Source organism: Chlamydomonas reinhardtii, chromosome 8 (assembly GCF_000002595.2).
Source record: "Chlamydomonas reinhardtii strain CC-503 cw92 mt+ chromosome 8, whole genome shotgun sequence".
NCBI classification, from domain to species: Eukaryota; Viridiplantae; Chlorophyta; class Chlorophyceae; order Chlamydomonadales; family Chlamydomonadaceae; genus Chlamydomonas; species Chlamydomonas reinhardtii.
Window position 1 is genome coordinate 2,987,742 of NC_057011.1, and position 22,019 is coordinate 3,009,760.

At 63.4% G+C, this 22,019-nt stretch overlaps 1 protein-coding gene across 1 annotated transcript; it reads right to left on the reverse strand.

Annotated features, from left to right (window-relative positions):
• Nucleotides 1-14,345: 14,345 nt before the first annotated feature.
• Nucleotides 14,346-20,231, reverse strand: CHLRE_08g373367v5 (uncharacterized protein). Its single transcript, XM_043065099.1, has 4 exons — nucleotides 19,500-20,231; nucleotides 18,256-18,347; nucleotides 17,486-17,968; nucleotides 14,346-17,027 (listed from the first exon to the last, which is right to left on the reverse strand). The coding sequence occupies exons 1-4, from the start codon at nucleotides 19,560-19,562 to the stop codon at nucleotides 16,949-16,951; spliced, it is 717 nt and encodes a 238-aa protein (XP_042922099.1). The 5' UTR covers nucleotides 19,563-20,231; the 3' UTR covers nucleotides 14,346-16,948.
• Between the last annotated feature and the right edge of the window lie 1,788 nt (nucleotides 20,232-22,019).

Consider the following 22,019-nt stretch of genomic DNA (forward strand, 5'->3'; position numbering starts at 1 on the left):
AGCAGTTGCACGACACGTTGGCTGCTGGTCCGCAGGCCGGCGCTGGCGGGGGAACAGTCGTGCTCTCGCGCGCAACAGGGGTCATACCGTATAGCAGTTGCACGGCGCGTTTGGCTGCTGGTCCGCAGGCCGGCACTGGCGGGGGAACAGTCATGCTCTCGCGCGCAACAGGGGTCATACTGTATAGCAGTTGCACGGCACGTTGGCTGATGGTCCGCAGGCCGGCGCTGGCGGGGGAACAGTCGTGCTCTCGCGCGCAACAGGGGTCATACCGTATAGCAGTTGCACGGCACGTTGGCTGCTGGTCCGCAGGCCGGCGCTGACGGGGGAACAGTCGTGCTCTCGCGCGCAACAGGGGTCATACCGTATAGCAGTTGCACCGCACGTTGGCTGCTGGTCCGCAGGCCGGCGCTGGCGGGGGAACAGTCGTGCTCTCGCGCGCAACAGGGGTCATACTGTATAGCAGTTGCACGGCACGTTGGCGGCTGGTCCGCAGGCCGGCGCTGGTGGGGGAACAGTCGTGCTCTCGCGCGCATTAGGGGTCATACCGTATAGCAGTTGCACGGCGCGTTTGGCTGCTGGTCCGCAGGCCGGCGCTGGCGGGGGAACAGTCGTGCTCTCGCGCGCAACAGGGGTCATACTGTATAGCAGTTGCACGGCACGTTGGCTGATGGTCCGCAGGCCGGCGCTGACGGGGGAATAGTCGTGCTCTCGCGCGCAACAGGAGTCATACCGTATAGCAGTTGCACGGCGCGTTTGGCTGCTGGTCCGCAGGCCGGCGCTGGCGAGGGAACAGTCGTGCTCTCGCGCGCAACAGGGGTCATACCGTATAGCAGTTGCACGGCGCGTTTGGCTGCTGGTCCGCAGGCCGGCACTGGCGGGGGAACAGTCATGCTCTCGCGCGCAACAGGGGTCATACCGTATAGCAGTTGCACGGCGCGTTTGGCTGCTGGTCCGCAGGCCGGCGCTGGCGGGGGAACAGTCGTGCTCTCGCGCGCAACAGGGGTCATACTGTATAGCAGTTGCACGGCACGTTGGCTGCTGGTCCGCAGGCCGGCGCTGGCGGGGGAACAGTCGTGCTCTCGCGCGCAACAGGGGTCATACCGTATAGCAGTTGCACGGCGCGTTTGGCTGCTGGTCCGCAGGCCGGCGCTGGCGGGGGAACAGTCGTGCTCTCGCGCGCAACAGGGGTCATACCGTATAGCAGTTGCACGGCGCGTTTGGCTGCTGGTCCGCAGGCCGGCACTGGCGGGGGAACAGTCATGCTCTCGCGCGCAACAGGGCTCATACCGTATAGCAGTTGCACGACACGTTGGCTGCTGGTCCGCAGGCCGGCGCTGGCGGGGGAACAGTCGTGCTCTCGCGCGCAACAGGGGTCATACTGTATAGCAGTTGCACGGCACGTTGGCTGATGGTCCGCAGGCCGGCGCTGGCAGGGGAACAGTCGTGCTCTCGCGCGCAACAGGGGTCATACCGTATAGCAGTTGCACCGCACGTTGGCTGCTGGTCCGCAGGCCGGCGCTGGCGGGGGAACAGTCGTGCTCTCGCGCGCAACAGGGGTCATACCGTATAGCACTTGCACGGCACGTTGGCTGCTGGTCCGCAGGCCGGCGCTGGCGGGGGAACAGTCGTGCTCTCGCGCGCAACAGGAGTCATACCGTATAGCAGTTGCACGGCGCGTTTGGCTGCTGGTCCGCAGGCCGGCGCTGGCGGGGGAACAGTCGTGCTCTCGCGCGCAACAGGGGTCATACCGTATAGCAGTTGCACGGCACGTTGGCTGCTGGTCCGCAGGCCGGCGCTGGCGGGGGAACAGTCGTGCTCTCGCGCGCAACAGGGGTCATACTGTATAGCAGTTGCACGGCACGTTGGCTGATGGTCCGCAGGCCGGCGCTGACGGGGGAACAGTCGTGCTCTCGCGCGCAACAGGGGTCATACTGTATAGCAGTTGCACGGCACGTTGGCGGCTGGTCCGCAGGCCGGCGCTGGCGGGGGAACAGTCGTGCTCTCGCGCGCAACAGGGGTCATACCGTATAGCAGTTGCACCGCACGTTGGCTGCTGGTCCGCAGGCCGGCGCTGGCGGGGGAACAGTCGTGCTCTCGCGCGCAACAGGGGTCATACCGTATAGCAGTTGCACGACACGTTGGCTGCTGGTTTGCAGGCCGGCGCTGACGGGGGAACAGTCGTGCTTTCGCGCGCAACAGGGGTCATACTGTATAGCAGTTACACGACACGTTGGCTGCTGGTCCGCAGGCCGGCGCTGGCGGGGGAACAGTCGTGCTCTCGCGCGCAACAGGAGTCATACCGTATAGCAGTTGCACGGCGCGTTTGGCTGCTGGTCCGCAGGCCGGCGCTGGCGGGGGAACAGTCGTGCTCTCGCGCGCAACAGGGGTCATACCGTATAGCAGTTGCACGGCACGTTGGCTGCTGGTCCGCAGGCCGGCGCTGGCGGGGGAACAGTCGTGTTCTCGCGCGCAACAGGGGTCATACTGTATAGCAGTTGCACGGCACGTTGGCGGCTGGTCCGCAGGCCGGCGCTGACGGGGGAACAGTCGTGCTCTCGCGCGCATTAGGGGTCATACCGTATAGCAGTTGCACGGCACGTTGGCTGCTGGTCCGCAGGCCGGCGCTGGCGGGGGAACAGTCGTGCTCTCGCGCGCATTAGGGGTCATACCGTATAGCAGTTGCACGGCACGTTGGCTGCTGGTCCGCAGGCCGGCGCTGGCGGGGGAACAGTCGTGCTCTCGCGCGCAACAGGGGTCATACTGTATAGCACTTGCACGGCACGTTGGCTGCTGGTCCGCAGGCCGGCGCTGGCGGGGGAACAGTCGTGCTTTCGCGCGCAACAGGGGTCATACTGTATAGCAGTTGCACGACACGTTGGCTGCTGGTCCGCAGGCCGGCGCTGGCGGGGGAACAGTCGTGCTCTCGCGCGCAACAGGGGTCATACCGTATAGCAGTTGCACGGCGCGTTTGGCTGCTGGTCCGCAGGCCGGCACTGGCGGGGGAACAGTCATGCTCTCGCGCGCAACAGGGGTCATACCGTATAGCAGTTGCACGGCACGTTGGCTGCTGGTCCGCAGGCCGGCGCTGACGGGGGAACAGTCGTGCTCTCGCGCGCAACAGGGGTCATACTGTATAGCAGTTGCACGGCACGTTGGCTGCTGGTCCGCAGGCCGGCGCTGGCGGGGGAACAGTCGTGCTCTCGCGCGCAACAGGGGTCATACTGTATAGCAGTTGCACGGCACGTTGGCGGCTGGTCCGCAGGCCGGCGCTGGTGGGGGAACAGTCGTGCTCTCGCGCGCATTAGGGGTCATACCGTATAGCAGTTGCACGGCACGTTGGCTGCTGGTCCGCAGGCCGGCGCTGGCGGGGGAACAGTCGTGCTCTCGCGCGCAACAGGGGTCATACTGTATAGCAGTTGCACGGCACGTTGGCGGCTGGTCCGCAGGCCGGCGCTGGTGGGGGAACAGTCGTGCTCTCGCGCGCAACCGGGGTCATACCGTATAGCAGTTGCACGACACGTTGGCTGCTGGTCCGCAGGCCAGCGCTGACGGAGGAACAGTCGTGCTCTCGCGCGCAACAGGGGTCATACTGTATAGCAGTTGCACGGCACGTTGGCGGCTGGTCCGCAGGCCGGCGCTGACGGGGGAACAGTCGTGCTCTCGCGCGCATTAGGGGTCATACCGTATAGCAGTTGCACGGCACGTTGGCTGCTGGTCCGCAGGCCGGCGCTGGCGGGGGAACAGTCGTGCTCTCGCGCGCATTAGGGGTCATACCGTATAGCAGTTGCACGGCACGTTGGCTGCTGGTCCGCAGGCCGGCGCTGGCGGGGGAACAGTCGTGCTCTCGCGCGCAACAGGGGTCATACTGTATAGCAGTTGCACGGCACGTTGGCTGCTGGTCCGCAGGCCGGCGCTGGCGGGGGAACAGTCGTGCTCTCGCGCGCAACAGGGGTCATACCGTATAGCAGTTGCACGGCACGTTGGCTGCTGGTCCGCAGGCCGGCACTGGCGGGGGAACAGTCATGCTCTCGCGCGCAACAGGGGTCATACTGTATAGCAGTTGCACGGCACGTTGGCTGCTGGTCCGCAGGCCGGCGCTGGCGGGGGAACAGTCGTGCTCTCGCGCGCAACAGGGGTCATACCGTATAGCAGTTGCACGGCACGTTGGCTGCTGGTCCGCAGGCCGGCGCTGACGGGGGAACAGTCGTGCTCTCGCGCGCAACAGGGGTCATACTGTATAGCAGTTGCACGACACGTTGGCTGCTGGTCCGCAGGCCGGCGCTGGCGGGGGAACAGTCGTGCTCTCGCGCGCAACAGGGGTCATACTGTATAGCAGTTGCACGGCACGTTGGCGGCTGGTCCGCAGGCCGGCGCTGGCGGGGGAACAGTCGTGCTCTCGCGCGCAACAGGGGTCATACCGTATAGCAGTTGCACGGCACGTTGGCGGCTGGTCCGCAGGCCGGCGCTGGCGGGGGAACAGTCGTGCTCTCGCGCGCAACAGGGGTCATACTGTATAGCAGTTGCACGGCACGTTGGCTGCTGGTCCGCAGGCCGGCGCTGACGGGGGAACAGTCGTGCTCTCGCGCGCAACAGGAGTCATACCGTATAGCAGTTGCACGGCGCGTTTGGCTGCTGGTCCGCAGGCCGGCGCTGACGGGGGAACAGTCGTGCTCTCGCGCGCAACAGGGGTCATACCGTATAGCAGTTACACGACACGTTGGCTAATGGTCCGCAGGCCGGCGCTGGCGGGGGAACAGTCGTGCTCTCGCGCGCAACAGGGGTCATACCGTATAGCAGTTGCACGGCACGTTGGCTGCTGGTCCGCAGGCCTGCGCTGACGGGGGAACAGTCATGCTCTCGCGCGCAACAGGGGTCATACCGTATAGCAGTTGCACGGCACGTTGGCTGCTGGTCCGCAGGCCAGCGCTGGCGGGGGAACAGTCGTGCTCTCGCGCGCAACAGGGGTCATACTGTATAGCAGTTGCACGGCACGTTGGCTACTGGTCCGCAGGCCGGCGCTGGCGGGGGAACAGTCGTGCTCTCGCGCGCAACAGGGGTCATACCGTATAGCAGTTGCACGGCACGTTGGCTGCTGGTCCGCAGGCCGGCGCTGGCGGGGGAACAGTCGTGCTCTCGCGCGCAACAGGGGTCATACCGTATATCAGTTGCACGGCACGTTGGCTGCTGGTCCGCAGGCCAGCGCTGGCGGGGGAACAGTCGTGCTCTCGCGCGCAACAGGGGTCATACCGTATAGCAGTTGCACGGCACGTTGGCTGCTGGTCCGCAGGCCGGCGCTGGCGGGGGAACAGTCGTGCTCTCGCGCGCAACAGGGGTCATACCGTATAGCAGTTGCACGACACGTTGGCTGCTGGTCCGCAGGCCAGCGCTGGCGGAGGAACAGCCGTGCTCTCGCGCGCAACAGGGGTCATACTGTATAGCAGTTGCACGGCACGTTGGCTGCTGGTCCGCAGGCCGGCGCTGGCGGGGGAACAGTCGTGCTCTCGCGCGCAACAGGGGTCATACCGTATAGCAGTTGCACGGCACGTTGGCGGCTGGTCCGCAGGCCGGCGCTGGCGGGGGAACAGTCGTGCTCTCGCGCGCAACAGGGGTCATACTGTATAGCACTTGCACGGCACGTTGGCTGCTGGTCCGCAGGCCGGCGCTGGCGGGGGAACAGTCGTGCTCTCGCGCGCAACAGGGGTCATACCGTATAGCAGTTGCACGGCACGTTGGCGGCTGGTCCGCAGGCCGGCGCTGGCGGGGGAACAGTCGTGCTCTCGCGCGCAACAGGGGTCATACTGTATAGCAGTTGCACGGCACGTTGGCGGCTGGTCCGCAGGCCGGCGCTGGCGGGGGAACAGTCGTGCTCTCGCGCGCAACAGGGGTCATACTGTATAGCAGTTGCACGGCACGTTGGCTGCTGGTCCGCAGGCCGGCGCTGGCGGGGGAACAGTCGTGCTCTCGCGCGCAACAGGGGTCATACTGTATAGCAGTTGCACGGCACGTTGGCTGCTGGTCCGCAGGCCGGCGCTGACGGGGGAACAGTCGTGCTCTTGCGCGCAACAGGGGTCATACTGTATAGCAGTTGCACGGCACGTTGGCTAATGGTCCGCAGGCCGGCGCTGGCGGGGGAACAGTCGTGCTCTCGCGCGCAACAGGGGTCATACCGTATAGCAGTTGCACGGCACGTTGGCTGATGGTCCGCAGGCCGGCGCTGGCGGGGGAACAGTCGTGCTCTCGCGCGCAACAGGGGTCATACCGTATAGCAGTTGCACGGCACGTTGGCTGCTGGTCCGCAGGCCGGCGCTGACGGGGGAACAGTCGTGCTCTCGCGCGCAACAGGGGTCATACCGTATAGCAGTTGCACGGCACGTTGGCTGCTGGTCCGCAGGCCGGCGCTGGCGGGGGAACAGTCGTGCTCTCGCGCGCAACAGGGGTCATACCGTATAGCAGTTGCACGGCACGTTGGCTGCTGGTCCGCAGGCCGGCACTGGCGGGGGAACAGTCGTGCTCTCGCGCGCAACAGGGGTCATACTGTATAGCAGTTGCACGGCACGTTGGCTGCTGGTCCGCAGGCCGGCGCTGGCGGGGGAACAGTCGTGCTCTCGCGCGCAACAGGGGTCATACCGTATAGCAGTTGCACGACACGCTGGCTGCTGGTCCGCAGGCCGGCGCTGACGGGGGAACAGTCGTGCTCTCGCGCGCAACAGGGGTCATACCGTATAGCAGTTGCACGGCACGTTGGCTGCTGGTCCGCAGGCCGGCGCTGGCGGGGGAACAGTCGTGCTCTCGCGCGCAACAGGGGTCATACTGTATAGCAGTTGCACGGCACGTTGGCTGCTGGTCCGCAGGCCGGCGCTGGCGGGGGAACAGTCGTGCTCTCGCGCGCAACAGGAGTCATACCGTATAGCAGTTGCACGGCGCGTTTGGCTGCTGGTCCGCAGGCCGGCGCTGGCGGGGGAACAGTCGTGCTCTCGCGCGCAACAGGGGTCATACCGTATAGCACTTGCACGGCACGTTGGCTGCTGGTCCGCAGGCCGGCGCTGGCGGGGGAACAGTCGTGCTCTCGCGCGCAACAGGGGTCATACTGTATAGCAGTTGCACGGCACGTTGGCTGATGGTCCGCAGGCCGGCGCTGACGGGGGAACAGTCGTGCTCTCGCGCGCAACAGGGGTCATACTGTATAGCACTTGCACGGCACTTTGGCTGCTGGTCCGCAGGCCGGCGCTGGCGGGGGAACAGTCGTGCTCTCGCGCGCAACAGGGGTCATACTGAATAGCAGTTGCACGGCACGTTGGCTGCTGGTCCGCAGGCCGGCGCTGACGGGGGAACAGTCATGCTCTCGCGCGCAACAGGGGTCATACCGTATAGCAGTTGCACGGCACGTTTGGCTGCTGGTCCGCAGGCCGGCGCTGGCGGGGGAACAGTCGTGCTCTCGCGCGCAACAGGGGTCATACCGTATAGCAGTTGCACGACACGTTGGCTGCTGGTCCGCAGGCCGGCGCTGGCGGGGGAACAGTCGTGCTCTCGCGCGCAACAGGGGTCATACCGTATAGCAGTTGCACGGCGCGTTTGGCTGCTGGTCCGCAGGCCGGCGCTGACGGGGGAACAGTCGTGCTCTCGCGCGCAACAGGGGTCATACTGTATAGCAGTTGCACGGCACGTTGGCGGCTGGTCCGCAGGCCGGCGCTGGCGGGGGAACAGTCGTGCTCTCGCGCGCAACAGGGGTCATACTGTATAGCAGTTGCACGGCACGTTGGCGGCTGGTCCGCAGGCCGGCGCTGGCGGGGGAACAGTCGTGCTCTCGCGCGCAATAGGGGTCATACCGTATAGCACTTGCACGGCACGTTGGCTGTTGGTCCGCAGGCCGGCGCTGACGGGGGAACAGTCGTGCTCTCGCGCGCAACAGGGGTCATACTGTATAGCAGTTGCACGGCACGTTGGCTGCTGGTCCGCAGGCCGGCGCTGACGGGGGAACAGTCGTGCTCTCGCGCGCAACAGGGGTCATACTGTATAGCAGTTGCACGACGCGTTGGCTGCTGGTTCGCAGGCCGGCACTGGCGGGGGAACAGTCATGCTCTCGCGCGCAACAGGGGTCATACTGTATAGCAGTTGCACGGCACGTTGGCTGCTGGTCCGCAGGCCGGCGCTGGCGGGGGAACAGTCGTGCTCTCGCGCGCAACAGGGGTCATACTGTATAGCAGTTGCACGGCACGTTGGCTGATGGTCCGCAGGCCGGCATTGACGGGGGAACAGTCGTGCTCTCGCGCGCAACAGGGGTCATACTGTATAGCAGTTGCACGGCACGTTGGCTGCTGGTCCGCAGGCCGGCGCTGGCGGGGGAACAGTCGTGCTCTCGCGCGCAACAGGGGTCATACCGTATAGCAGTTGCACGACACGTTGGCTGCTGGTCCGCAGGCCGGCGCTGGCGGGGGAACAGTCGTGCTCTCGCGCGCAACAGGGGTCATACCGTATAGCAGTTGCACGGCACGTTGGCTGATGGTCCGCAGGCCGGCGCTGGCGGGGGAACAGTCGTGCTCTCGCGCGCAACAGGGGTCATACTGTATAGCAGTTGCACGGCACGTTGGCTGCTGGTCCGCAGGCCGGCGCTGGCGGGGGAACAGTCGTGCTCTCGCGCGCAACAGGGGTCATACTGTATAGCAGTTGCACGGCACGTTGGCTGCTGGTCCGCAGGCCGGCGCTGACGGGGGAACAGTCGTGCTCTCGCGCGCAACAGGGGTCATACTGTATAGCAGTTGCACGGCACGTTGGCTGCTGGTCCGCAGGCCGGCGCTGGCGGGGGAACAGTCGTGCTCTCGCGCGCAACAGGGGTCATACTGTATAGCACTTGCACGGCACGTTGGCTGCTGGTCCGCAGGCCGGCGCTGGCGGGGGAACAGTCGTGCTCTCGCGCGCAACAGGGGTCATACCGTATAGCAGTTGCACGACACATTGGCTGCTGGTTCGCAGGCCGGCGCTGACGGGGGAACAGTCGTGCTCTCGCGCGCAACAGGTGTCATACCGTATAGCAGTTACACGACACGTTGGCTGCTGGTCCGCAGGCCGGCGCTGGCGGGGGAACAGTCGTGCTCTCGCGCGCAACAGGGGTCATACTGTATAGCAGTTGCACGGCACGTTGGCTGCTGGTCCGCAGGCCGGCATTGACGGGGGAACAGTCGTGCTCTCGCGCGCAACAGGGGTCATACTGTATAGCAGTTGCACGGCACGTTGGCTGCTGGTCCGCAGGCCGGCGCTGGCGGGGGAACAGTCGTGCTCTCGCGCGCAACAGGGGTCATACTGTATAGCAGTTGCACGACGCGTTGGCTGCTGGTTCGCAGGCCGGCACTGGCGGGGGAACAGTCATGCTCTCGCGCGCAACAGGGGTCATACTGTATAGCAGTTGCACGGCACGTTGGCTGCTGGTCCGCAGGCCGGCGCTGGCGGGGGAACAGTCGTGCTCTCGCGCGCAACAGGGGTCATACTGTATAGCAGTTGCACGGCACGTTGGCTGCTGGTCCGCAGGCCGGCATTGACGGGGGAACAGTCGTGCTCTCGCGCGCAACAGGGGTCATACTGTATAGCAGTTGCACGGCACGTTGGCTGCTGGTCCGCAGGCCGGCGCTGGCGGGGGAACAGTCGTGCTCTCGCGCGCAACAGGGGTCATACTGTATAGCAGTTGCACGACGCGTTGGCTGCTGGTTCGCAGGCCGGCACTGGCGGGGGAACAGTCATGCTCTCGCGCGCAACAGGGGTCATACTGTATAGCAGTTGCACGGCACGTTGGCTGCTGGTCCGCAGGCCGGCGCTGGCGGGGGAACAGTCGTGCTCTCGCGCGCAACAGGGGTCATACTGTATAGCAGTTGCACGGCACGTTGGCTGCTGGTCCGCAGGCCGGCATTGACGGGGGAACAGTCGTGCTCTCGCGCGCAACAGGGGTCATACTGTATAGCAGTTGCACGGCACGTTGGCTGCTGGTCCGCAGGCCGGCGCTGGCGGGGGAACAGTCGTGCTCTCGCGCGCAACAGGGGTCATACCGTATAGCAGTTGCACGACACGTTGGCTGCTGGTCCGCAGGCCGGCGCTGGCGGGGGAACAGTCGTGCTCTCGCGCGCAACAGGGGTCATACTGTATAGCAGTTGCACGGCACGTTGGCTGCTGGTCCGCAGGCCGGCGCTGGCGGGGGAACAGTCGTGCTCTCGCGCGCATTAGTGGTCATACTGTATAGCAGTTGCACGACACGTTGGCTGCTGGTCCGCAGGCCGGCGCTGGCGGGGGAACAGTCGTGCTCTCGCGCGCAACAGGGGTCATACTGTATAGCAGTTGCACGACGCGTTGGCTGCTGGTTCGCAGGCCGGCACTGGCGGGGGAACAGTCATGCTCTCGCGCGCAACAGGGGTCATACTGTATAGCAGTTGCACGGCACGTTGGCTGCTGGTCCGCAGGCCGGCGCTGGCGGGGGAACAGTCGTGCTCTCGCGCGCAACAGGGGTCATACTGTATAGCAGTTGCACGGCACGTTGGCTGCTGGTCCGCAGGCCGGCATTGACGGGGGAACAGTCGTGCTCTCGCGCGCAACAGGGGTCATACTGTATAGCAGTTGCACGGCACGTTGGCTGCTGGTCCGCAGGCCGGCGCTGGCGGGGGAACAGTCGTGCTCTCGCGCGCAACAGGGGTCATACCGTATAGCAGTTGCACGACACGTTGGCTGCTGGTCCGCAGGCCGGCGCTGGCGGGGGAACAGTCGTGCTCTCGCGCGCAACAGGGGTCATACTGTATAGCAGTTGCACGGCACGTTGGCTGCTGGTCCGCAGGCCGGCGCTGGCGGGGGAACAGTCGTGCTCTCGCGCGCATTAGTGGTCATACTGTATAGCAGTTGCACGACACGTTGGCTGCTGGTCCGCAGGCCGGCGCTGGCGGGGGAACAGTCGTGCTCTCGCGCGCAACAGGGGTCATACCGTATAGCAGTTGCACGGCACGTTGGCTGATGGTCCGCAGGCCGGCGCTGGCGGGGGAACAGTCGTGCTCTCGCGCGCAACAGGGGTCATACTGTATAGCAGTTGCACGGCACGTTGGCGGCTGGTCCGCAGGCCGGCGCTGGCGGGGGAACAGTCGTGCTCTCGCGCGCAACAGGGGTCATACTGTATAGCAGTTGCACGGCACGTTGGCTGCTGGTCCGCAGGCCGGCGCTGACGGGGGAACAGTCGTGCTCTCGCGCGCAACAGGGGTCATACTGTATAGCAGTTGCACGGCACGTTGGCTGCTGGTCCGCAGGCCGGCGCTGGCGGGGGAACAGTCGTGCTCTCGCGCGCAACAGGGGTCATACTGTATAGCACTTGCACGGCACGTTGGCTGCTGGTCCGCAGGCCGGCGCTGGCGGGGGAACAGTCGTGCTCTCGCGCGCAACAGGGGTCATACCATACACTCTGGGAACGAGGAGCCTTCCTTTGGCGCCTTTCGCTTCCTCGAGCCTTAATCGACTGTTCATCGGACACAATTAAGGGACGGATGAAGCACGTTCCAGGAGTAACCGGATGAATACGGATGAAGGCTGTCGACGAACCCATGTACTTTTGGTGCCGCTGGCTAGCTCTAAGTGCTTTTCTTCATCACGGTAGCCTTAATCGACTGTTCGTCGGGCACGGATTAGGGACCGATGAAGCAGGTTCCAGGAGTCACCGATGAACACTGCCGATGAACCTGTATATATTTTGGTATCGCTAGCTAGCCCCAAGTGCTTTGCTTCATCACGGTCGCCTCTCCTACCGCTTCTTGCCTGCCCTTCGTGAAGCCACGCAACTCTGCTGAGCTCGTTCAGCCCTGCAGGGCACGGTATCTAGTATAAGCTTGTTACAGTTTTCCCACATAGGCACACGCTGAGACTATAAGGGCTCGCAGCGATTGGCTAAGCTAAACATAGCGCCGAGCCTGAGCTTACTGTTCTCCAGAGCCGCTCTGGTTAGGTAGAATGATGCGCAAGATAGTAATACGCACTAGTCGCTCGCTTCGGAGAGGTCTCTGCTCTTCAACGGGCGCATCGACGGAAGAGACAGAGGGGCCGCCTGAGGCAGCAAGGCCGCGAACTTTCGTTGATCTAACAACCTACGCTCGCCTTGTAGCTGAGCAGTGAGAGCAGTGGCGCGTGGAACAGGGGCTGCAGGCTGCTGTCTACACCCTCCCGGTAAGCAAGAACCCGCGTCTTTACTAATCCCAGTAGTCTTCACTATTATCTGCACGAATACCCACAATTATATTTCACAATCCTCGTGTCGGACCTCCAGGTCGGCTCCATGAAATTGGCCACCCGGGACCGCTTCGCGCGCGGCAAAGCTTAAGCTGGAGAGCGGAGGCTATGTGGAGATGAAAGGCTCAGACCAGGAGCACAGTAGAGGGCTTGTCACGGCACTCGTCCGGACCTCGGGCGCGGCGAGCCTGGTGAGTTGGGCAGGGCAGCGCGAGTTGGGCATGCCTGCTGCACGAGGGAGGACCGGGGCGGGGTGGGGCGGGGCGGGGCGGGGCGGGGCGGGGCGGGGCGGGGCGGGGTGGGGCGGGTTGACACGCACGTGGACACGTTGTGGAGAGCCTGCCCCCCCCCCCCACCGCACCGTCACCATCAGCAGTCACGGCCCAGTGCATGCACAACTCGTTTTGGCGGGGAGCTGGGGCTAACGTGTTCTACTCCGTGCTCTGACCCTCTCCTTGCACCCACCTGCAGTACGGCACGCGCCTCGACGCGGAGGCTGTGTGCTGAGCGTTGAGTAGCGGAGCTGCGGCAGGAGAAGAAGAAGAAGGAGCAGGAGCCTTAAGGAGCCCACCCCCGCCGCGACCTCCTGCCACGCGGTCGCTTTACCGCATGGCGATGCTGCAGCAGCTGCAGCTTCCCCCGCCTCCGGCAGTGTCTGCGCCACCCCTGCTACGGCTACCCCTCCCTCCATTGCCTCCCCAGCATCCGCCGCCGCCGCAGCCAACACCTCTGCAACCTCCATCATATGTGCCGCGCCTCAGCACGGCGCAGCTGCTGTCACCTCCACACCGCGCCCTCCGCCACCTCCACACACACCCCCCTCGCCGCCCCCGCTCGCCCAGCAGCAGCAACACTCGGCAGCGGCGGCCTCTGATTATGGGGGGCTTACCAGCTCAGACCTGTCAGACGGCCCGGGCGAATCCGAAGGGGGTAGCCGCCCCCTTGCATCTGATAAGGGAGATGATGGCCTGGTCTTGATTGGGAAGGGGCGGTCGGTGCGCACACTATCACAGTCCGATCTCGCAGGGCTGCGGGCCGTGTTACACAACGCACCGCGGTTTGAGAACTGCCCTCACTTTGCACGCTACGTCACGAGGACGGTCAACCCGCAAGGTACGCGCGGATGTTTAGGGAAGGCGGGCGTATGGGGGAGTGCAGTTGGCGGACAGGTTGTGGTGTCCATGTCCAGCGGGCGGCGGGTGGGGTGGGTGCGGGGAGAAAGTTGGGGGAGCGGGGCATTGACACGTCTGTTGGCGTACTACGTATGCATGCATGCAGGGTGAACCGTCAAGAGGCTGGATGAAATGGTTGCGAAGCGCGCGCTTGGCGGGGACACTGCTGCTTCTGGAGCTGCTGCTGGGGCCAGTGTGCGGTGGCCAGTGGCACACGTGTTCTGCCGAGCCGAGGTGAATGAGGAGGTCCTGTCTAGCGCCAGTTATCACACACGCGTGTCTTACTATATGCTCATCAAGTACACAGTGGCGAAGAAGGTGGATGGTGTGAATCGCAGTGTTCAGCAGCCGTATGTATGCCGTGTGCGCTTCTACGTTAAGCTGCCGTGTACTGCGGACCTGGTGTCGGCCGCGGGGGATGGGCTTGGTCCACAGACGCAACGGCGGTTGAATGGGAGGCAACCGGTGTGGCTGGCTATCGTGAGTGTGCAGGAAGCAGAAGAGGTATTGGAAGATCGGCTGTATAAGGTTACAGGTGCTGTGCCGGATGCAGCGTACGTGCACTCCTCTGACGACGACCTACCCGCTATCCTGTCCTGGCCATTATGTTAGCCTTGCCCGCACGGAAGCGCCGGCGTTACCCCATTATGTTGCAAGCGAGCGAGCGGGTTTGGCAATTCCAGGGTGACCATAAAATGGAGCACAGCACCTCGGGTGTTGCTGTTTGCCAGGGGCAGCTGCCGCGGTCGTGCTTATATGCATATGAATAACGCACTCAGCGCATCGCCTTGGAGTCTGGGCTACACAGGGCCAAGGCCGGCACTGTACATCGGACACGGCGCGTGCCGTGTACAGCGAGCAGTCACCCGCCGGGCCTTCCCCACTCCTGGCTCCGGTCCGACCCCCCGGGGAGCCCGACATGCTTGTGGCTAGAAGCTATGTTTAGGAGTCACTCTGGTTGCGGCGAATGGGTGGGGACGCACCGTGCACGGGACCCCGCCCAGACCTGGACCTGCCCCAGCAACGCCCACATGCATCCTGCACAGTCACTTGTCCGGTTGCCCCACACCTCTCTGCTGCTTTGGTCTCCCCCGCTTGAGGAATGCAAGCGATGCCATCCTGTTTGAGTGTCTGACTCGCAGCAGTCAGCTCTTCCACCCCTGGCAGACACGCACGCGCACTGCCTACTCTCGTGCCGCCTGCAAGCCCACTCCGCCATCCGCTCTGGTCTACGTACGCATTCGTTTCCACAACACTCGTCATTAACGCGGTAGAAAGGCGGAGTCAACATCATCTTACCGGGCAAACGACTTGACGCTGGTGTGTGATGGGACAGTGGTAAGGCAAATTGGCAAAGTCCTGTAGGGTGCAGCTGATTCCCATACCCAACAAATGGCAAACAATTGGCAGCGGCAGGGCAAGAGTGCGCGGCTGGTCGAACGCCGGAGTTACTGTACCGACGAGTTGCTGGCTGGCTGGAAGTCCGGGCAAACGACTTGACGCTGGTGGTGCATTGCCATCGCCACAAGTCAAACAAACCAGCAGCTCACTCGCGCTCTTCATTGGCCACCAGCATAATCAGTAAGCTGGCACGCAGTCAGGCCGGCGGGCGTGCTGCAAGTGCCCAGCCTATGTAGCTTAGTCCAGGTCTGTCCAACACGCTGGCTTCCGCCTTTCGTTTCCCTACTAATCCCCCGCCAGCAACCATAGCCTGGCAACTTCATGACCAGCAACACGCACACCTCAACCCGCAGTCCCAATCGTAGCATCACATACACAGTAGTCAAACAACGTCTTCCCTTTCCAACCAAGTAGACAGCAGCATACGCAGGAGCCCCGATCCACTACGTATGTACGCCTGGCTATTGCGCTTCTAAGCTTGTGCACGCATGCCGCCACCGCACATGCCGCTGGGCGCTACTAGAAGCCCTCTGGCGGCAGGCACTACCTCGAGCACTCCCTCGCACCCGCGTCACATACTAAGTCTCCCGCAGTCTAGTCCCCTTTGCGGCGTTTGCCCACCGCCGGTTCCTGCACCTGCTGCCCCTCGGTACTCCAGCCCAGGTACTTGCACACTGCCTCGTACCAGGGATCCTCCTTGCTCCACCTAACAACCGATGCCATGCTACCCCCGCGTACTTCAGTAGCCCCTAGGCCCTGCACCATATCTTTCAGCGCATGTACGGCCTTTTTGGCAGCAGTGTTGCTGCCGGACTCCTGTGCCTCCTGGATCATCCGCAGCCCCCCGACTTGCTGCCTGGTCACCTCCCCCAGGCCGCCCATCGCCTTGACCATTTGGGCGACACGGTCTAGCGCAGGCATCCGCACAAAGTGCGAGTATCCGAACCTGGCAGGCGGCGTGCCAAACTCCGCAAACACACCCGTTTGCAGAGGGCCCGCCGCCACGCCGGTCCTGGCGTCCAGGTCGTCCGCTTCAGGACCACGATGGTGAGGTCAGTGGGCAGGACCTGGACAGCAATTGCACAGCATGCGCTTAGCGGCTGCCAGCAGGTGTTGAACCATGTACGTACGTAGCGTCAGTACCCACGTACCTTGAGTCCAAACCCTGGCATGCAGAAATGGCCGCCCTCCAGCTTGCCAGTCCCGGCGTGGATGATGCTAAAGGGACCTACACAGCAGTTGGTTGTTACACTTCAGGCCCAGCTGCTCAGAACAGCTGCTATAGACCCCAACACCACGTGCCTGCCTGCGACGCCGCTCTCGCATGGCTCACCGTCTGGGTGGTCCACGTGCAGGGACGTGCAGCAGTTGCTCGTCATGCTGAGCAGGTTGGTAGCGGTGCCCTCGTACATCGCCTCCCGCCCTAGGTCCGTGAAGAACTCCTGCCTGTTGGCATGGGTAGGACCGGGACTAGGGGAGCATGCCCGTGCCATCCGACATCAGCCCCGCAGTACATGGACGATGCAGGAAAGAAAGAAAGAAAGAAAGAAAGAAAGAAAGGTAACACTGGGCCTAAGCTCCTAGCGTGAGATTATCGGAGAATCGCTTGCGAGTGCAACCCCAGCACTGCCAAGCCAACTCTACGGTCTGCACCACCGCATCCTAGCCACCATCATCCTAGCACATCCGAGCCACCTTATCCTAGCCAATCCGAGCCGCCCTATCCTAGCCATCACCCTATGTCGCTAGGGAACGCCGCACTAAAGCTGCGGAGCACTGCCAGTTAATTGCAACATGCCAGAGCCATGGCGCTCCTGCTTCGACCTTGGATCTTGGACCTTGGACCGCACCTTGGACGCCTCTAATTCGGACTTCTGCACCACGACCTTTTTCATTCGTGGGATCACCAATCGGTTTCGCACCAATCTTTCGCCTTTTGCATAATTGGGCTTTCATCCGGATTTGTACCCGGGTCCCTTCTGCCGTAAGGACGATTCAAATCGCTAAACTAGTTAGCGATCCGGTGATATGGACGATGCAGGAGCTCGCCGGTGAGCAGTGACCCTGATCAGCGGCTTACCTGTACTTCTCAATCCACGGAGCGACCCTCACGGCCGTGTCTCAGACTGCCTTCACAGCTTCGCAATGGCGCGCTCAGCCAGCATCGGCGCCGTGTCAGAACCCAGCATAAACTTGCTCTGCGACTGGTACCTGTGTTGCAAACGCCAAATCCACCCGGCACACCCGCATACAGCTCAGACAACGAACTGGTGGTGTATGCGCTTCCGGTTGCATGCATAACACTTGCGGTACTTTCCCCGTCCAAACGGTACCGTTCGCATGAATGCCCTGACTCACCGCACGAGAGAGTGCAGCGGCCGGGCGCGTCGAAGTGATCCTTGATGTTGGCCCAAACGCGTGCTGCTGTGAGCAGCGCGCATGTGTCCAGCATGAGCCGGCGAAGCACCAGCGCACATGCACCGGTCACCCACGTGAACAGTTGGTCCACTGAGATTGGGCACGCGCCGGCAGAGCGCCGGAAGAGCGGCAGAGCCCCACCGCACATGCACCGGACATTCAGCTCCCCCGCATTTCCCCTATGTGCCCAAACATTGCGCCGTCCACCCCGCCCCGTAAGTAAACGCACCTGGCCGACTGCGCCCACCCACGCGGCCTCTGCGGTGCTGCCCACCGCCTTTGTCGCGCGAACGACAGCGTGCTGCCCAGTCAGGTCCAGCATCCGCCACGGCAGCTGGCGCTCGAGGTCAGCCCACCACACCGGCGACTCGCGCGCGATGGTCGCGTACGCTTGCGCCGGCGTCTCAACCGGCTTGCGCGGCCGACACATATCGTTGCCGGCCGTCACCCTCAGGCCGGCAATGCTAGCGTACAGCTTGATGGCGTCGCCCGACAGGCGCTTTATCTCGTCGAACACCCTCAATCGGTCGGTGGGCTGGGGGTCCAGGTCAGCCGAACACAAGGCCCTGCCGATACCGTTGCTATCGGTTACCTCCGGCAGGGGCTTCGCAGCCGCCTTGTCCTCGTAGACGATGCTCTCCACCAGGCCGTTGCCGTCAAGCACCACACCGTTGGCTGTGCAGCAGGGCTCCAGGTGCAAGATACGAGCGCTGGGGCCGCACACGCCGTCCTCCCTACATTGCAGGCGGTTGGCGTAGTTAAACCCAGTTAAACCGCATCAGACACGTTCCACCACGAACGAAGTAAAGAGACGGCTGCCCTTCCCCTGTCCCCCTGGCGGGAACCGGCCTGGACGCGAAATGCAGTTGTTCGCCCCCATACGGGAGCCTGCATTCGCCTCCAGGCCACTTGGGGTGGGCAACGCCGCAGATCGCTGCCTTGACAATGCACGCGTACCCCTGCTATCAACATCATCTCCCTCTGCCCCTTCCCCGTTCCCGCACCCCACCCTTGTACTCACGTTCCCTTGGTGTTGTCGGGGCACCCAGCAGCACGTGGGGAAGAGTAGCCCACTGCTTCACGACGGCCAGGCGCATCTCCCTCCGCTCCTTGCTGCAATACAGCAGGGGCCAGATCAGCAATCAGCGCCAATTAGAGCCCCCACGGCCAAGCGCAGAAGGTGCGTGCACAAGGTACAGCGCTCCCAGCGTGCTCACCTCTTCAGGCTGGAGTGCGGAACCAAGCCCTTCTTCGTTGCCGGATGGCAATGCTCTGTGTGCCACACGCCGGCCTGGCCGGGATAGCCAGCGCTCCCTGAGGATCCTTGCCGCGGCTTCCGGTGGTTATTATTACGTGGGGACACAGGGGCCAGAAGTCGGGGGCGAGGCATGTGGGCTCGTGGGGCCGGCCTCGCACCTTGCCAGGCCCCTGAACCCCCCAGTAACCCCGCAGCAGTCGCTGACGGCCGAGCTGAGACCGCCGCGCTTCCTGAGCTGTAAACTACTTTAGAGATGTAATTGCATTCAATGTTTGCTTCCTGAGCATAGCAGCGCATCTGAGCAGCTGGCTGTGTCGACCGACACAGCAATGAACCCCCCCGGCCACTGCTGTCACTTGGCGCATGGCTTTAGCGGTTGATATCAATAGTCTGTTGTTAGTTTAGAGTACCTGTCGCAGAAGTTCGGGCTTTTCGGGTGTCTAACAGAAAGTGGTCGCGCGTCCACCGGCCGGGGGATGCCAACCCATCTTCATCAACTCGCCAAGTTGTGTACGCAGACGTCGCCACACTGCGCATATTGACTAATGCCCATAAAAATAAATCAATCCCAACCCCCAAAGCGGTCCAGGAGGGTGGGGCGCTAAACTCCGCGCCTTCGGCCGCCTCTCTTCGCCTGAACTCAACAAATGAGGCTTGCCTCCTTTCTAGTACACGAAATAAAGAACGCAGAGGATGCGGTGCAGCTACTTATCGCCACACAGCTTGAACTAACCATTCACGCATATGAGTGTACATCAACGCCGCCTTACGGCTGTAAAGAAGAAGGGCGCTGGCCATGTCAACAACGGATAGACTAGCCACTGTAGAGTCTCGGGCGCCGGTGTTGCGCCATTTGCTCCGCTCGCGACCCATCCACCTTCGATGCGCGCAGGCACAATTGTCAGTACCCGCAGACATGGCCCTGGGGTTCCGCCGGTTAGTGACGGTACCTGGATATGACTGGCGCTACAGCAGGGTTCCTCAGGTGCTTGGCGTGCGTTCCCAACCTGCATGTGCCTCTTTTCCTCGTGCACAAGGCACCAGCGCAGCGCCCGAAAGCGCAGGGCCATTATGTTAGCCTTGCCCGCACGGAAGCGCCGGCGTTGCCCCATTATGTTGCAAGCGAGCGAGCGGGTTTGGCAATTCCAGGGTGACCATAAAATGGAGCACAGCACCTCGGGTGTTGCTGTTTTCCAGGGGCAGCTGCCGCGGTCGTGCTTATATGCATATGAATAACGCACTCAGCGCATCGCCTTGGAGTCTGGGCTACACAGGGCCAAGGCCGGCACTGTACATCGGACACGGCGCGTGCCGTGTACAGAGAGCAGTCACCCGCCGGGCCTTCCCCACTCCTGGCTCCGGTCCGACCCCCCGGGGAGCCCGACATGCTTGTGGCTAGAAGCTATGTTTAGGAATCACTCTGGTTGCGGCGAATGGGTGGGCACGCATGGGTTCGCGTTTCCCGTCTAGACGGGATGGGTTCCCGTCTAGACGGGATGGGTTCCCGTCTAGACGGGATGGGTTCCCGTCTAGACGGGATGGGTTCCCGTCTAGACGGGATGGGTTCCCGTCTAGACGGGATGGGTTCCCGTCTAGACGGGATACCAGGAATGTTATTTTCTCCTGCAAGATAATTATGCATTCTGCAGGGTACAAATGTCATGCAGGTAACAACGGTATCCTGTCAGGGTCGCGTCCGCAGTTCCCTGACAGGGCTGAAATGGTGTGCAGAAGACTACGTATCCCTGCAAACATATAAATGTTCCTGTGCGTATCGTCGGGACGGGACTCCAACCCGTCCTGACGGGAAGCCTTCCCGTCCAGACGGGAAGCCTTCCCGTCCAGACGGGAAGCCTTCCCGTCCAAATGCAATTAAAGAAGGTGCTTACTGCGCATGACACAGAGTTTCCCTCCCCCATTCACGCGATTGCTTATGGAGCATATAACCATGACTATTATGGCCTCCTGCTGCATTATACGAGCGTCGCTGGCAACATTTTTCGCGTGGCTTTCACTGAAGGCATTTTGCAGCTTTGTACAATGTCGCTTGTCTTCTGATGCTTATCTTAGACGACGGATCATGAGCGGTCGCTAAATCGTAGATAGGCGGGGCGGACGACCCGAACAGTATCACCATCTGCGATGCTACCTGGGCGCGCCCGAGTCGGCGCACGCCGCCACGGGCTCCCAGGCATGCCGCTTGATGTCTTGAGGTTGCTGCGTGGGCTTGCACCGTCAAGGCAGGTGGCGCAGGCGAGTGGGTGCCGTGGCGGTGGGCAGTGTGGGGGTGAGGGTGTGGGCTGGGGGCGGACGGCACGAACCGTATCACCACCTGCGATGCTACCTGGGTGCCGCCGTGTCGGGGCACACCGCCACAGGCACCCAGGTATGCAACTAAATGTCCTGAAGTTGCGACCCGGGCTTGCACCGGCAAGGCAGGTGGCGCAGGCCTGCGTGGGTGCCGTGGCGGGGGCGGGTGGGGGTGGGGGGTGGGGGCTGGGGGGTGGACCACACGAACCGTGTCACCACCTGCGATGCTACCTGGGCGTGTAGGCACGCCACCACAGGCACCCAGGCATGCCCCTTGATGTTCTGTGCCTGCTTGGTGGGCTGGCACCGTCAAGGCAAGTGGCGTAGGCGCGTGGGTGCCGTGACGGGCAGTGTGGGGGTGGGGGTAGGTGTGGGCTGGGGGGGAGGACGGCACGAACCGTATCAGCACCTGCGATGCTGCCTGGGTGCCGCCGTGTCAGGGCAAACCGCCACAGGCACCCAGGTATGCAACTGAATGTCCTGAGGCTGCGACCCGGGCTTGCACCGTCAAGGCAGGTGGCGCAGGCGTGTGGGTGCTGTGGCCTGGGCCGGGTGGGGGTGGGGGTGGGGGGCTGGGGGCGATGGCACGAATCGTATCACCACCTGCGATGCTTCCTGGGCGTCTAGGCACGCCACCACAGGCACTCAGGCATGCTCCTTGATTATCTGTGGCTGCTGCGTGGGCTTGCACCGTCAAGACAGGTGGCGCAGGCGCGTGGGTGCCATGACGGGCAGTGTGGGGGTGGGGGTGTGGGCTGGGGGGGGGGGGGGGGGGACGACACAAACAACATCATCACCTCCTATGATGCCTGGGGACCACCGTGTTGGGGGGCACCCCCACATGAACCCCCGAATGAAATTAATGGTGGTGAGGATGCGACCCCCCGTTGTTCCACCAAGGAGGGTGGGGCAGCAGCGTGGTGGCCATGATTGGTGGCGGCGGGGGGTGGGGGTGGGGGCTGCTGGCGATGATACAAATAATATCACCACCCCCGATGTTTCTTGGGGGTCTAGGAGCCCCCCCACAGGAAACAAGCAAGGCTCCTCGATAATCTGTGCCGCCTGGTTGGGGGGCCGCCCCCAACAAAGGTGGCGTAGAAAACTGGGGGCCCCCCCTGCTGGCTTGTGGGGGTTGTTGCTGCTGGCTGCTGGGGGAACAACACATACCGTGTCGCCACCTGCAGTGTTACTTGGGGGCCGCCGCGTGAGGAGACACC

Bases quoted from the DNA above. Each gene is read 5' to 3' on its own strand.
- CHLRE_08g373367v5 (XM_043065099.1), bottom strand. From the start codon at position 19,562: ATGGCCCTGCGCTTTCGGGCGCTGCGCTGGTGCCTTGTGCACGAGGAA. The intron at 17,969-18,255 runs GTGAGTACAAGG...CCTGCAATGTAG, and splicing joins CCCGACAACACCAAGGGAAC to GGAGGACGGCGTGTGCGGCC. The intron at 17,028-17,485 runs GTGGGTGGGCGC...TTTGCAACACAG, and splicing joins GGCAGCACCGCAGAGGCCGC to GTACCAGTCGCAGAGCAAGT.